Source organism: Musa acuminata, chromosome BXJ1-2, assembly GCF_036884655.1.
Source record: "Musa acuminata AAA Group cultivar baxijiao chromosome BXJ1-2, Cavendish_Baxijiao_AAA, whole genome shotgun sequence".
Taxonomy (NCBI): domain Eukaryota; kingdom Viridiplantae; phylum Streptophyta; class Magnoliopsida; order Zingiberales; family Musaceae; genus Musa; species Musa acuminata.
This window is the reverse complement of record NC_088328.1, coordinates 32,928,637-32,942,145: the sequence shown is the minus strand read 5'-3', so window position 1 is coordinate 32,942,145 and position 13,509 is coordinate 32,928,637. Positions and strand designations below refer to the sequence as shown.

The 13,509-nt window shown below is 39.2% G+C and overlaps 2 protein-coding genes across 3 annotated transcripts; one reads left to right on the top strand and one right to left on the bottom strand.

The window, feature by feature from the left end:
- Positions 1 to 320: 320 nt before the first annotated feature.
- Positions 321 to 3,118, bottom strand: LOC135610906 (uncharacterized). Of its 2 annotated transcripts, none has more exons than XM_065105942.1 (5): positions 2,975 to 3,118; positions 1,455 to 1,532; positions 1,266 to 1,369; positions 1,077 to 1,142; positions 321 to 640 (listed from the first exon to the last, which is right to left on the bottom strand). In XM_065105942.1, the coding sequence occupies exons 1-5, from the start codon at positions 3,015 to 3,017 to the stop codon at positions 452 to 454; spliced, it is 480 nt and encodes a 159-aa protein (XP_064962014.1). In that variant the 5' UTR covers positions 3,018 to 3,118; the 3' UTR covers positions 321 to 451. The 2 variants fall into 2 exon arrangements, with proteins under 2 accessions (XP_064962014.1, XP_064962021.1); XM_065105949.1 differs by having other exon boundaries at positions 1,266 to 1,351.
- Positions 3,119 to 6,462: 3,344 nt separating this feature from the next.
- Positions 6,463 to 12,254, top strand: LOC135610900 (cold-regulated protein 27-like). Its single transcript, XM_065105923.1, has 6 exons — positions 6,463 to 6,692; positions 9,332 to 9,532; positions 9,614 to 9,661; positions 9,743 to 10,022; positions 11,529 to 11,644; positions 11,763 to 12,254. Exons 1-6 carry the CDS (start codon positions 6,627 to 6,629, stop codon positions 11,859 to 11,861), a joined length of 810 nt encoding a protein of 269 aa, XP_064961995.1. The 5' UTR covers positions 6,463 to 6,626; the 3' UTR covers positions 11,862 to 12,254.
- Positions 12,255 to 13,509: the final 1,255 nt, after the last annotated feature.

The following is a 13,509-nucleotide window of genomic DNA, read 5'->3' as shown; positions in this document are numbered from 1 at the left end:
CCTCATATAATTTCTCCAGATTTTTTGATTGAAAAGTCATGCTGTTTCATTTTTGACCCAACCACTTTTTGAATGGAAGTGCATGACAATAATACTCAACAAATCCATAAATTTATTACAAAAGAATGTGGGCAACATTTTGAGCAATGAATTACATATGAATTAAAAAGAAGTGTTCCTTTAGCAAACATCACCACCGTTGGATCAATTTGAAGGGATTCGCGATGATTCTGAATCTCACTTCTGATAAAATTCAGCAAGATCAAACTGTATCACATCACAATAACAATCTTGAACCGATAACAAGAAAACTGAACTCTTCTTCAGGTCAAGTTCACATCCTTATGCTGCTGAACGGTTCCTGCATCCATATGCTACCGAATGCTTCCTCGAGTGCCCTCCTCTTGCTTGATTTGGTTGTCCATCCCCCAGCTCTGCCTCCTCTCCCAGCTCATAGCTTCGTGGTCTCCTCGTCGTCGGTTGCATAGCCCTGCAGAGGATCAGCTGGGGCTCCGACAGGGACAGGCTGTGGAGCCACACCTGTAGGACGTGGTTGCATAAGCACACCACCGAGCATGGAGGTAGGTGCATACTGCCCTTGATTGCCGACATCGATCCCTTGAGCATTTGGTCCAGCACCCTGAGGTTGGATAATACGATGATGATGATCAAGGTAAAAAAAATCAATTACATGTTAAAACAAACATAGAGTTGACGTAAATGCATTTGCAATTTGTAAACAACCAAGAATAATAATATGCAGTATGTTAAACAAGTGCATTCTTGTGGGAACCAGCAGAAGATACTAGTAAATACTCATAGCAAAATTTAATATAGACTTAAGGTGGTATGGAAAGTTTTAATATGATTGAAATTTGAGAAGAAAAAAAAAGGTGTCATCGGTTACATCACTGTTTGGTACTTGGTAGACAAAAGAGCATAAGGTGGAAACAGGATATATGAATCTGACCAACGAAGTAGCATATATGGCCAAATAAATTCTTGACAAAAAAAAAAGATAAATGCCATTTTTTTTCCAGGTTGTAGGTACCTCTGAGTTTAGGTGCACAACTTACCCCATCAGTTGGATCACCTTGACCAAAATTTTGGCTTGCCTTTAGTGCTGCCGCTAGTTCTTCAGCCTGTACAAAATCATAACAACACCACCGACACCTTAGCCATGTAACTATTAGAAATGATTATCTAATAGAATATGCCATCAGAGAACACAAAATAGTACCAAGAGATGTATATACTCCAATTACCTTACGTGCTCGGGCATTGATGATTTGTTCAGCATTTTCTTCTTGGTACTTAGCAATCTTAGCTTCAATAGCAGCGACATCAATTCCTTCAATTAGGTTGTAAGCTAGTTACAGAACATAATCAAAACACGATCAACTAGCATGTTAGGCATGTAATGTATAGGGAAAGATAAGTTATACCACACTTACTCATATCCTCAACTTCTTCCAAATAGTCATTACACTCTTTAAGAGATGGAAAATCCTCTTCTCGCTTATTATATATATCTACAGAAGACATTAAGAGGATATATTTATCTAAAAGCCCACAAAAATGTCAAATACTTCAGATGTGTTTGCCATACAGGGTAAAATAATCCAACGGCCAATATACTATTTAGAAAGAGAGGTTACACTGAAAAAAATAAATTGAACTAATAAAATATAGTGATGAAATGATGAAGAAATATGTGCATGAAATTTAATCATATTTGTGCACTTTGTAAAGGCCTCGTGAGCTCTAAAATACGAAATAAAAGACTTGCACTTGTATGGTATTCTATAATGGTAATCACCAAATGACTTTCTCACTGGCATCACAGTGACCAGTGTCGATGGGTCAAAAAAGCACAGGCTTAAAAAGAGTGGGAGAGGAGATTGATCCACCGACGCAGTCTATCTTTAAAAAAGCAGGACACAATGGTATGGACAAACAAAAGCAACACCTGATTGTAAAAATATGTCTCTAATTTTCTTTTCTACGTTTACATCAGATAAAACCTTCTGTTGAGTATTTTTGCACAGATCATTGGCAATGATGATAAGTAATAAACACCAATTAAAATTTGAAATCAGTTGGATCCACTGACCATTAGAGCTAGAAACTCCATGGCAACATAAAACAAGCAAGGATGCCATGCGATACTGAGTTAATAAAGTCATGCACTTTCTTTAGCACAAAGGAAAGGTCAACTGGTTGAATTGACACAGCTTACGGCTTATGAGAATGGAATGTGAACAAATATGGACAGATACATGAATTACCATAAGAGAATGTTCAAATGGATCAACAGAATTGACGGAATCTCTAGGAGGTAGACAAGTTACAACTGAGCAATGGATCTATCACTTTCCTAGCTGCCTTCCAGATGATCAACTTCATACTGAAAGAAGATTAACTAATGGAACGCCAGAGGTTATAAACCTCTTTTAATTTTCTGTTTATGATGCATAGAAAAGAGGTTGCAGGAAGAAACTGAACAAAATATCTTATCATTAACTACATAGCGGTATGGATCTTCTCATTCTGTCAAAAGTTTGCTGTTCTAGCTCGATCCGTCGAACCTTTTGAAATATCAATGCAATCCATTTCTTTTTCACCATGCATAAGAAAATATTCCACTTTGATTGTTTGAACGCACATTACCCGCTCAGATTTAAACCAAAAATGAGATGATCAACAATGCCTTCATGACGACCTTTCAGATTGATGGACGGAATGGTCATGATAGACCGCTCAGAATTGCGACGACAGGGTTCAGATTCACAGGGCAGCAAGCACAAACTCGATCGTTCGATCAAAAATCAAACTTTTTGGTACCAAGCTGAAAACTACGGAGGAATCAAAAACGAGGAAAGATTCGCCGAACTAGAGATGGTTTCATTGGTTCTCTCTAGATTCGCTAAACATGGTGCTTGCGAAATCTAACAAGAGCGGGGATAAGGCTTACAATGTTGGCCATCCTCCTCCGGATGGCCATTTCTTTGGCTCATGAATTGGTTCCAGATGCCACCACCATCTCTACGCCACCGTGGCCGCCTTTGCCGCCGCTGGGAGCTCAGTCAGAGTGGAAAGAGGGGCGTTGGATGCGAAAAGAGGAGCAGCGGCAGCTCGCTGCAAACAAGCAGATATTGTTTTTCTATGACATGGGACGACGTTTTAGTGGGGTACACTTATTTGGACCAATAGGATTTGTACTTAAGGCCGTACCCTGTCTGAAGCCGAACCGCTTGTCCCTCGTAACCTAATCGATCTCTTCTTTTACACTTCGAGTTGTCGTCGAGGCGCAAGAGATCGAGAGAGAGATGGAGAGGGTCAGGACGACGTGAAGCAGCTCGAAGATTGCTCCGTTGCCAAGTAAGTCATTCTCCTCTTCGATCAAAATCCGTAAACCACCCCTGAATTGTTCGCTTGTGGCGTTAGGATTCCTCATATTGATTTATTTCTTTTTTTTGTTGCATTCCCTCGTTCAGAGGACCACTTTCGCCTAGAACTATCGATTAGGGTTCAAGGATTGCTCTGATCGGATGATACATCCTCTTCGTATAATTCATGTAACCGGTAATGTCAGCATATAATGGTAAAAGCGTTGTTATCATTCAGTTATGTTTCATATAAATAGACGCATGGAACAAGGCGGACGTGATCAAAGTGCTGTCCTTGTCGAAGTTCCAATGTTGTCACTTGTGGAACAAGTCCTACACTATTTCAAATATATCTCGGATCTTGATGATAATTGTTGTTGTTAATTTCGTCTGAAGTGAACAACTTTGAAGAACACTTATCTTCGCGTGCTGGTCACCGGCTGCAAAAAAAATCATCTGCATGACCATCAGCCTTCTGGTGTTTCCAGTTTAGATGGATTAGGGAAACATTTCCTATCAAAATTTTGTTGTAGGTCTAGAAACAATTCCCCACTAAAATTTTAAATTTGCCCCGGTTGGGGTAAAAGCTTGGGACCTGGCCCTGACGGGTTAATGTTGAATTTTAATTTTTTTTCATGTTTTAATGTTTACTTGTTTGAGGCAATCAAATCTTTCCATGCCAGCCCCATAAAACTTGGCAACTTAAGTTTGCTAATACAATTCAAGAGAACCTTGTATCTTTTGATGAGGGATACTTTCACTTACATTGCTGACCTTTTGCTGCCAAGTTTTTTGTTTCTTGAAATGTTTAAAGGCTGCATACTGTAGTGGTGTCCGAACCATAGATGGATTATGTAAAACCCTCTCCATTTTTGTAGATTTTGTTCTCTTTCTCTTTGGGATATTATGGAAACATTATGTTCTGTTATGGCCAAAAATGTTCATTTGCAAATTGACATTGGCAGAAAGATGCTCATGAAGAAATCCCGTGAGGTGAAGAGGGTGAGGTGTAGAAATTGAAAATGGTTGGGTCAATCCACTTTGTTTATGGTTAATCTATAGCTATCGAGACTTGAGGTGGTTACTCAAGAAGAATCTGTTTCATTTCTTGTGGTACTCGGCTTTTTTATGTGGATGTAGTTGGCATTCATAGAAAGATACAAAAGAAACAAAGAAATAAGAAAATTTTGAAGCATTTCCTGTAATAATTGTTGTAAAGCCCATGCAAGGTATTAATTTGTACTGAAGGAACTACAGATGAGTTTGGCTCAAATTTTGATGCTTGAGTTTTAAGAATATTCACTGTTTTTTACCACTTACTAAATTGTCTCTGTCTTTTTGGAACTAGGAGGAATAAAAGTGGTCAAATATAGATTGATCATCAGGAAATGTTACTTAGTGGTGGAAGTTCCATGATGAGCTTTTCAACTGGCACACGACATGTTATTGTATGCCCCCTAAAGCATTCATCCTAGTATGGAGAAATTTACAGCAGATACAACAACTTGACGTCTGGATCATATCGACTTGACCTTTGTTTTGCTTGCTTTTCCTCCGAAGGTACACATATTTTTATGCAATTTTGTCTTTTAAGAAAGCAAATGAAGACTATACTTTAATATGTTGTATGGTGAAGTCGGACTCAGCATCTTTGATGTTTACCAAAGTATCCTTCTTTTAGGATTGCAGGTAGATGTTCGTAAATTCTCATCTTTTATAAAATAACTATTCTAGAGGTTGCAAGCGGTAAGGATACTCTGAAAACACAGGTTTTTATTTCTTTGTAACACTGAACACTCTTGAAGTATTCTTGTTTTAGGATTGGGTCAGATGTTTATAGTTTCTTATCAGGTAAAATAACTATTTCATAGGATGTGAGTGGTAAGGATGCTTTGGAAATATGATTTCTCTTTCTTTGCAACACTGAACACTCTTGAAGTATTCTTGTTTGAGGATTGGGTCAGATGTTTATAGCTTCTTTTCAGGTAAAGTAACTTATTTCATAGGATGTGAGTGGTAAGGATGCTTTAGAAATGTGATTTTTCTTTCTTTGTATCTGGTTGTTGTGGTAAAAATCACTTCTTTTTACCTGGTTATCAATTTTGTTCGATCTTAGGCTTTAGTCATGACCATGTTTCGGAACTTTATCTATGCACCGAGTATTTCCTAGTTGTCGCAATGGATCCTTTGGTTTCCAAGCAATGCGTGATCAGCTTAAGTACCTAAATGACAAGTTAAAACTTGTAATCCACCATGCTTTTTCGGTGCGAGCAGCTTATTTTATAGCAAACTTACGTGTAATCTCATTGGATCGAAGAGAACACTTCAAACTTATATTTGCTCATGGATAATGAAGATAACAGGCAGTCATCATGCTTGTTGGCATTTGCAGTGCGCTCGGTACATGGTTCTTCTCAGTAGCTGGAGCTTTGATTGCAATTGCAGTGGGAATACATAAGAAATCACTGGCGCCATTGGTCTTCTTCGGTACCACCGGCACCATGCTTGATATCATCGTGGGAATCAGCCAATGCGAAGGAGAGCAGGCAGAGCGCCAGATGAAGCTCCTGGAAACTCGAAAGACACAACTTTGCAGGCAGTGCTTCATCTGATGCCGAAAGCTATGTTGGATGATTTTTTTGCATGTTATGTTGTATGGAGAATTTTATTTGCTATTCTAATTAAACTGTTAATTCAACAATCACTGGATAAGTTGTTTCGTTCCTTTACGCTTTTCTTTGATTATTATGATCACTTCAGGAATTAGATTTCAGAGAGAGAGGTCATAAAGGATGCCGTGGCAGGAAAATATCTATTTCGGGTCCCACAACTGCGTCAGAGCGACCTGCGTATGTACGTGAAAAATCTATAATGGGTCCCACAGTCATGTTGGATGAGATAATGTTGTGGCACGTGGTAACGTAGATCTTTTGGCGACCTCGAAAATATCTGGCGCCGAGAGAGTTTGTCAGCCTGTTACGTGTCGGTCCTATGGCGGTTCCTCCACGTAGGAAAGCTGTGCCACGCGGGACAAAAACCCCGGACCGGCCAACCAAATAAATATCCCCCGCCCCTCTTCCTCCTCCCTCGTTGGGGTTTCCTTCTTCGCTTCTTCGGTTCTCCTCCTCCTCCTCCGCCTCCTCCTCCGGTGTCGAAGAGGCAATCCAAAGCGGCGGATATCGAGAAAAGAGTGTTTGATTCAGAGGAGAAGTTCGTTGGTAAGAGATCTCCATCCACATGGGTGACGGGTCTTCGAGTCAGCTGATCACGGCTGAGATTTCGGCGTCCGAGGGCCGGAGCGAGGTAAGCAAACCATGATTTCTCCTCACTCTACGGTTTTCCCAGGTGCGTTTGTTCAAAATCCATTTTTTGAACCTATAATCGATGAATTCGGGTCATTGAGAAGGAATCTTGGTGGGTATAACCTTGATTCGTTGAAACTTAGGTAGGGTTCTCTTGATTGGTTCCGCCATTTCGCCCCAGATCTTAAGAGAGCTGCGTAGATTTTGAATTTAAGCGAATCTTTCGATACCGTAAGGCTTTGATAATGTGCAAGAGTTTTCTTGTCAAGAAAAAGTAGAATTGTGAATTTCCGGAAGAGGGTGGATTACCTGGAGAGGATTCGGTTTATGTTGGTGGCTAATTATGGTCGGCACATAATTCCGACATTTTCATCATTGAGTAGGCTGATTATGCAGAATAATGAAAGAAAATTTTAGTTTTTTGTGAGCTGGTGATTTTCGTTCAGTTGAGGTAGATATCATCTTGCAGTCAGATTAGATTTAGCTTGTATCCGGTTCTTCCTTAACATCTGAAATCAAAGATAATGATCTGAGGCGATTTTTAAATCCTGCAGGAGGTTCTGCGTGAGATCAAGTCCAAGATCTGTAAAGGGGATTCTCTAGAACAAACATGAACGTGAAGGAGAGAATCTTTACTTGGTGTGTTAGGTAAAAATCTGTAGTATTACTCATTAACCTTTAATCCCATGGAAGTTTCTCTGATTCCTGTTAGTAGAAAGTCTCCCATTTTTCGCTTAAAGGAGGGACAGAAATTAAGTTTGGCTGGACAAGTACAGTAGACAAGAAGAAGAGAAGGGTTTTACTGGAACTTCTACCTACTATCTCAGTACTTGTTTGCCACCCTCTTTCAGTTGTACCCTTCCTCTCATCTTTTCTTGTATGACAATTGACCAGGTATCAAGTATGTTAATCTATTCCCCATGCTTGACTCGAACTTTTTTGTTTAAGTCACGATATTGTTGTCACCTTTGCATGTATCCAAATCCAGCTCATACTTATCTTTTGCAATGTCTTGCTGTTGTATTCGGAGTGATGGGTGCATCAAATAGTAGTCAGTTATGCGGCACTTTCTCTTCCTCTTCTGCAATGAGCTGACCAGGATGACAGTCTGGAGGTGGCAGGAAAATTAAGGATGCCCAACAAGCCAAGGGGAAGCACTGAGGCCTAAGGCATCACTGGAGTAGATTGGTGGAGGATCGTATGATGCCTATGTCAGCCAAGGGTAGAAGGAAGTAAATAAAGCAACAGTAGGCGTAGCCAAGTGTTCTGTTGTTTACCTTGGATGGTTGGAGATCCCTTTATAATTTGGCTGAGAGCTCCTCCTGACTGTGGCTATAGTTGACTCAGAGGGTGGTCCACTGGCATTGCTATAGTAGGTTTCTGAGGACAGGCCCTAGACTACAGTCTGGGTGCCTGCCAACAACTCAAACCCTGTATGACCCCAATATCATCTGTGGTCAAATGGGGCCTGTAGGGAGTGATGGTGATGACTGGCACAAGTATAATGCTTGTGTATGATAAGCAACACAACCCTCTGAAAGATAATAAGCCAACTACTCATGAGTCCTTGTCCTCAGATGACCGAGGTCAAGGAGGAGATCGAATATGATTGTGTTTGGTACTTGGTACTTGGTTCAGTCCTCAACGGCGCCATGCTGGAAGGTTCAGGCCATGTGGCAGTCGACATGGATGCCATGTCGTAGTGCACTACAATACTTATTCACGAGATATTTGTTGTTAAGGCATCATCAGGACTTGATGATGCTCTCCATTTAGATCTCTAATTATGTTATTTGCTTATATCTCTTCAATTATGTTTTTTGTAAAATGATACTAATTGCTGCCTAATAATCTAGTTGCAGGTCTTACTAGCTAACTTAGTTTTCATAATCACGATTATCACTCAATTTGTTGTATGTGACCCTGAAACGGGATTCCTCTTACTTGTGAGGATGTCATTAGATTCTCTTTTCTAAGATACTTTATTTAGCAATGTGGGGTTTAAGTAATGAGGACAAAGATAGTTCTCTATTGTTTCTTAATTCTCCATGTCTTCGTCTTTCTATATGCTTCTAGACTTTCTATTTAGGTTTCCATTTCCAATGGCATGTACTTGTACTGGTGGCAGTTGGCAATGCAGACTAGCATGCTAACAGACATGCAGCATAGATAGGCTTACTAGCGTGCATGATGAGCTGATGAGTGGTCTCTTAGTTTTTTTTATAATTGACACAGACATAGGACAAGACAAGCCCAGAAATCTTCAATCAAGATTGAGCAAGAGATGGACATCGATTGGGTGATGAGTCAAAGGGTTATATGATGAGCACGTATGCATATACATTTATATGTCTGGCAAGTCATTTTCCTGTTTAGAAGATTAGTGGGCAGGTGTGGTTTAATTATGTGTTCTGACATGCCTTATTCGGATTAATCCTGAAATCAAATGTAATTCCTTCTCAGCCTTGTTTGTTCATCTATCTGATGTTTGCTTTTTTTGAGTTATAACTATTTTTTTAATTTGGATCATCTCATGTTTTATTAGGCTTTTGCATTTGTGTATTAGGTCATGATATGATTCATAATTAAATTGTTGTATGCCCCTTATTATCTAAACTATGATGTTGCTCTATCTCTCAGGACCCCTTATTGATAGATTCTGGATCAAATAGATGGACAGATGAGAAACACACATTATTTCTTAACTCCATTGAAGCATCTTTTGTCAATGAGTTATACGACAAGCAGTATCATTCGAAGGCTTTTCTTGGTTGGTTATCAAGGATAAAAAAACGCAAGGAACCATCTGGACCATATGAAAATGATCTGAAATCTGGTCAGGTAGTAAGAGATTGCCCTTCCTCTTTTTGCCCAAGTGGTATGTTCCATTTCTAACATGGCATCTTAAATATAACTCTGCAGTTTAAGGAATCATCTGGACCATATGAAAATGATCTGAAATCCGGTCAGGTAGTAAGAGATTGCCCTTCCTCTTTTTGCCCAAGTGGTATGTTCCATTTCTAACATGGCATATTAAATATAACTCTGCAGTTTAAGGTATTGCGTAAGGGATGTTGGGAGAATCTCATATTTGAGAGGGATAATAGCCATAACGACATTGAGAATGGTTCTTTCACTTTATCTGCAAACCCTTGGTTTCAACATTTTCGATCACCTCTCATTATGAAGCAAAGAGATCTTAACTCATCTAACGGAATTGGCGATATTAAGTTCATTAGACCTTCAGCAAAGATAGCAAGTGAGAGGCTTGATGAAGAAGCAATAAGCTCAAAACACATTTGTCATCAAGACTCTATTGGGAGCAGTACAGGTACTTTTGTTACACAACTCTTATTCTCTCGCCTTCTCCTTCACTATCGGTCACATAGTTCATTTCCCTCAGGTTCTTGTTCCATATAAGGCAAAATTTTATATTTGAAGTGCAGTAATCATTCTATAGTGTTTCTGGTGTTAGTGCAATATAATCACTATTATCCATACAATAAAATTGTAAACTGTAGAGATTCTCAAAATATGAAAATGAATATGGCGCTTTCTCTCCAAATATGGACGAAATTTTAAAAAGAGATGTTGAATAAGGTGAAATCGATCTGTTTGCTTGAAAATTAAAGGTGAATAATCAAGAGCAAATACATTTTCAGAGAAGTTTAATCTATGCTGTCACCCTTTATCTATTTCTATTCTGAAGACATGACCAAGAAGCAACTGTGCCTTCAACATTGATCCTCAGCAAGCTAAATTTTGTGTTTTCTCTAGTGCCTTTTGGTTTATCTCTCCATCTTTTCCTCCGTATTCATGAGTCAAAATGCTTCCCTCATACTTAAAGAATGTTACACATTTGTGGTCTTCTCTATTTTGGTTTACCCCATAGTATGTCAAAAAGGTTACAATGAGGATCAAACACTTACTTTTCTGGTAATATATATAGGGTTTTATATGATCCCCTAGCTTGCGAATGACGTATATTAAAAGGTTAAATGGGGATCAAACACTTACTTTTCTGGTAATATATAAAGGCCTTTATATGATCCCCAGGCTTGGGAATAACAAATATAAATTGATCTCCTGAGGTGATTAGATGAATGGTGATAGTGTACCAGTAATATTGTGCGGAATATTTTTTTGGGACTAGTGTACGAAGAATCTTAAATATGAACGTCTTTCAGTTTCTAAAGTATACTTGCATAGCTTCAAAGGATGGTGGTTCTTTTTAAGTGGTTTGCTATTTTGTGCGATGCTGTGACCCCAACAAAGCTGTCTTATCATAGTGTATCTTAATTGCTTTCGCCTTTCTATCTGCATTCTGCTTTCAGCTTACCGATTTTTTCTTCCAAAATAATTACAACTACTGTTGACTTTTCTTTGAGCTTATTTCTACTCACAAGAACCACTACAAAATGCAAGCAATCAATGTAGTTTTCAGGCTAAATGTCGGCAGTCACTGCACTTTGGTTGTTGGTATCAGTGGGTCTATCTATGTTTGATCACAGCCTTTGGCTCGTCCTGTTCTTGTATGAATTTTCTTTTACAAAAACCTGCTTCTTGCTGACCAATCCTCAATATATGTTTTAGAACAATATAACAAGATCCAGCAGATGATCTGCTAAATGCACTTTGATTCCAGTTTCATAGAGGGTACATCTTTTGAAAGAGATGGATATTCTCAGAAGATTTACAAAGATACAGCAGGGTTTCTGCTATGTATATCCATTACAGTTTTATAAATTCCAAATCTGACATTGTGTTCAATGGGAAGATGAAAATTCATCCAGTTTACTCCAAATATAGGCTTGAAAGTGGGAACTTTATTTTGCAGAAATGTCAGATCAGAACTTTATTGCTGATGAACTTATAGTCGGGAAAAAGTCAAGTAGAATATGCAGGAAAAGAAGACCGGGAACTGCACTGGTTCGTGGACCAATCAATGATCAAGTAATGGGCGGACTCCCTGTCTATGAGGCTTGCTTCTAGCATAGATATCTAAGTTGAAACAAAGTATTATCCTTGTTGGTGATTTCTAGCTGATGTCTACATTTTGGTTGTTTCTCAGGTTATTCCTTGTAGAAAAGCACTTCTTACGACAAGCTCTGACGAGAACCAAGCTTGTCGACATCCAACAAATTCAGGATCTGGTGCCAAAAATATCTGAAGCAATTACAGGCATTGTGACCACTGAAAAACCGAGGCTTCACCGTGTAAAAATCAGGAGATCAACAGTTGAATTTTGGCAATGTCAACCGAAGCTCGAGATGCATCGTGGTACACAAGGTTAAGCATGTTTCCTGGTTTTTGAGATCATTTCTCGAGGAGAGGTGATGCGAAATCAAAAGGTTACTGACAATTTTCAAGAACGTAATATTGGTTCTGATTTCTGACACTTGATGTCAGCACAGAGTGAATGGCATGTACATAGCTTGAAAGGAGTGGCAACTGAAGTTTGTATGTGAACCAAGTTCCTGTTTCTATCTTTTGTATGTTGATTTGGTTGGTGAAAAATCTTCAGCTTTAACTTGTTGCATAGGTAAGATGGATCTTTTGAAGAGCTTCTTCTGGTTTCTTGTGTTTTTATTCTCTTTCATGCATGGTATCTTGGTAACTATAGAGAAAGAAGAATGTTCCTTTTTCTTTTTCTTTTGACTGCTCTTCTTAGTAGTAGTATAGGCTCTCTAAGTCTCTCATTCATGATAGTGAGGATAAACTATCAGATGATGCTGCGGAAACAGAGAAAACCGTGAGTTCCACGGGAGCATTATTAGCTTCCTCCGGAAAGGAGTTCGAGGAGGGAAAGCCAGCATTGAGAAAGCCAAGGATGAGGTTGATTACACCGAGGGTTTCTCCGCATGAATCTGAGCTCGGTAGGGACCAAACACGAACTAGAAGTAATTGGAGTGAATAGAACTATCCAATTTGTTGCAACAGGCAGCTCATGGAGCAGATGAAGCAAAAGTCTATTGCGAGATTGCATGACAAGTCCATGGAAGAGGCAGAGCCAGCAAAGGCAACCATGAGCACAATAGATCGCATGCAGCTTCCAAGGACATGGGTGGTTGGCTGTTGCAGCAGCAATTAAAGCCAGATTGATGTCCATATTGGAATGCATTCACTTCTGCAAGCTACCCACACTGACAGAATTAATCAGCTGATTGACCAAAATTTGCTGCAACACTCGAAGATGCTGTAGAAGAAGAACACTCCGAGCGTTCAAACTCACTGTTCCCGATCAAGAGCACAAGGACCAGAATGTGCAGAAACTTCTGATTTGTCTTCTCGTAAATAGAAAATTGGAAGACAAAAAGGTTTTTTTTTTTTTTTTTGCACCTTCATGCAAATCATTTTGGAATGTGTTCCTCTCACTCAGTTTCATCAAAATTAAAACTGCTGCATATGATGAATCTATGACTGTCATGGCTACTGGGCAAGGGGAACTTTATGACTTCGTGTCACCTTACAATCTCTACTATAGTTCGTGGTCATGTCCACAGAAGAACAAATATCATGTTGGGAAAAGAAAGGCAACTTTGACGGGGACAAGAAATGATAGCAAACCAACCATCACTCTCACTTCCTCAAAGGTCAAGTGCTTCATCAATTTGATGTCACTCCTCACCAAGATTAATGGATCAAATCTTGCATTTTTTTTTTTATCTATCTTTCACCCAAAAAGAAAAAGAAAACTTGCCTTTTGGTCGAGGAAGATTATGATGACAATGCCTAAGCGATCATGATAATTAAAGCTAGGATTGCTTCGATGATATGTAAGTTAGGAATAACAAAAACACTTTTGTCGGTGTCCATCG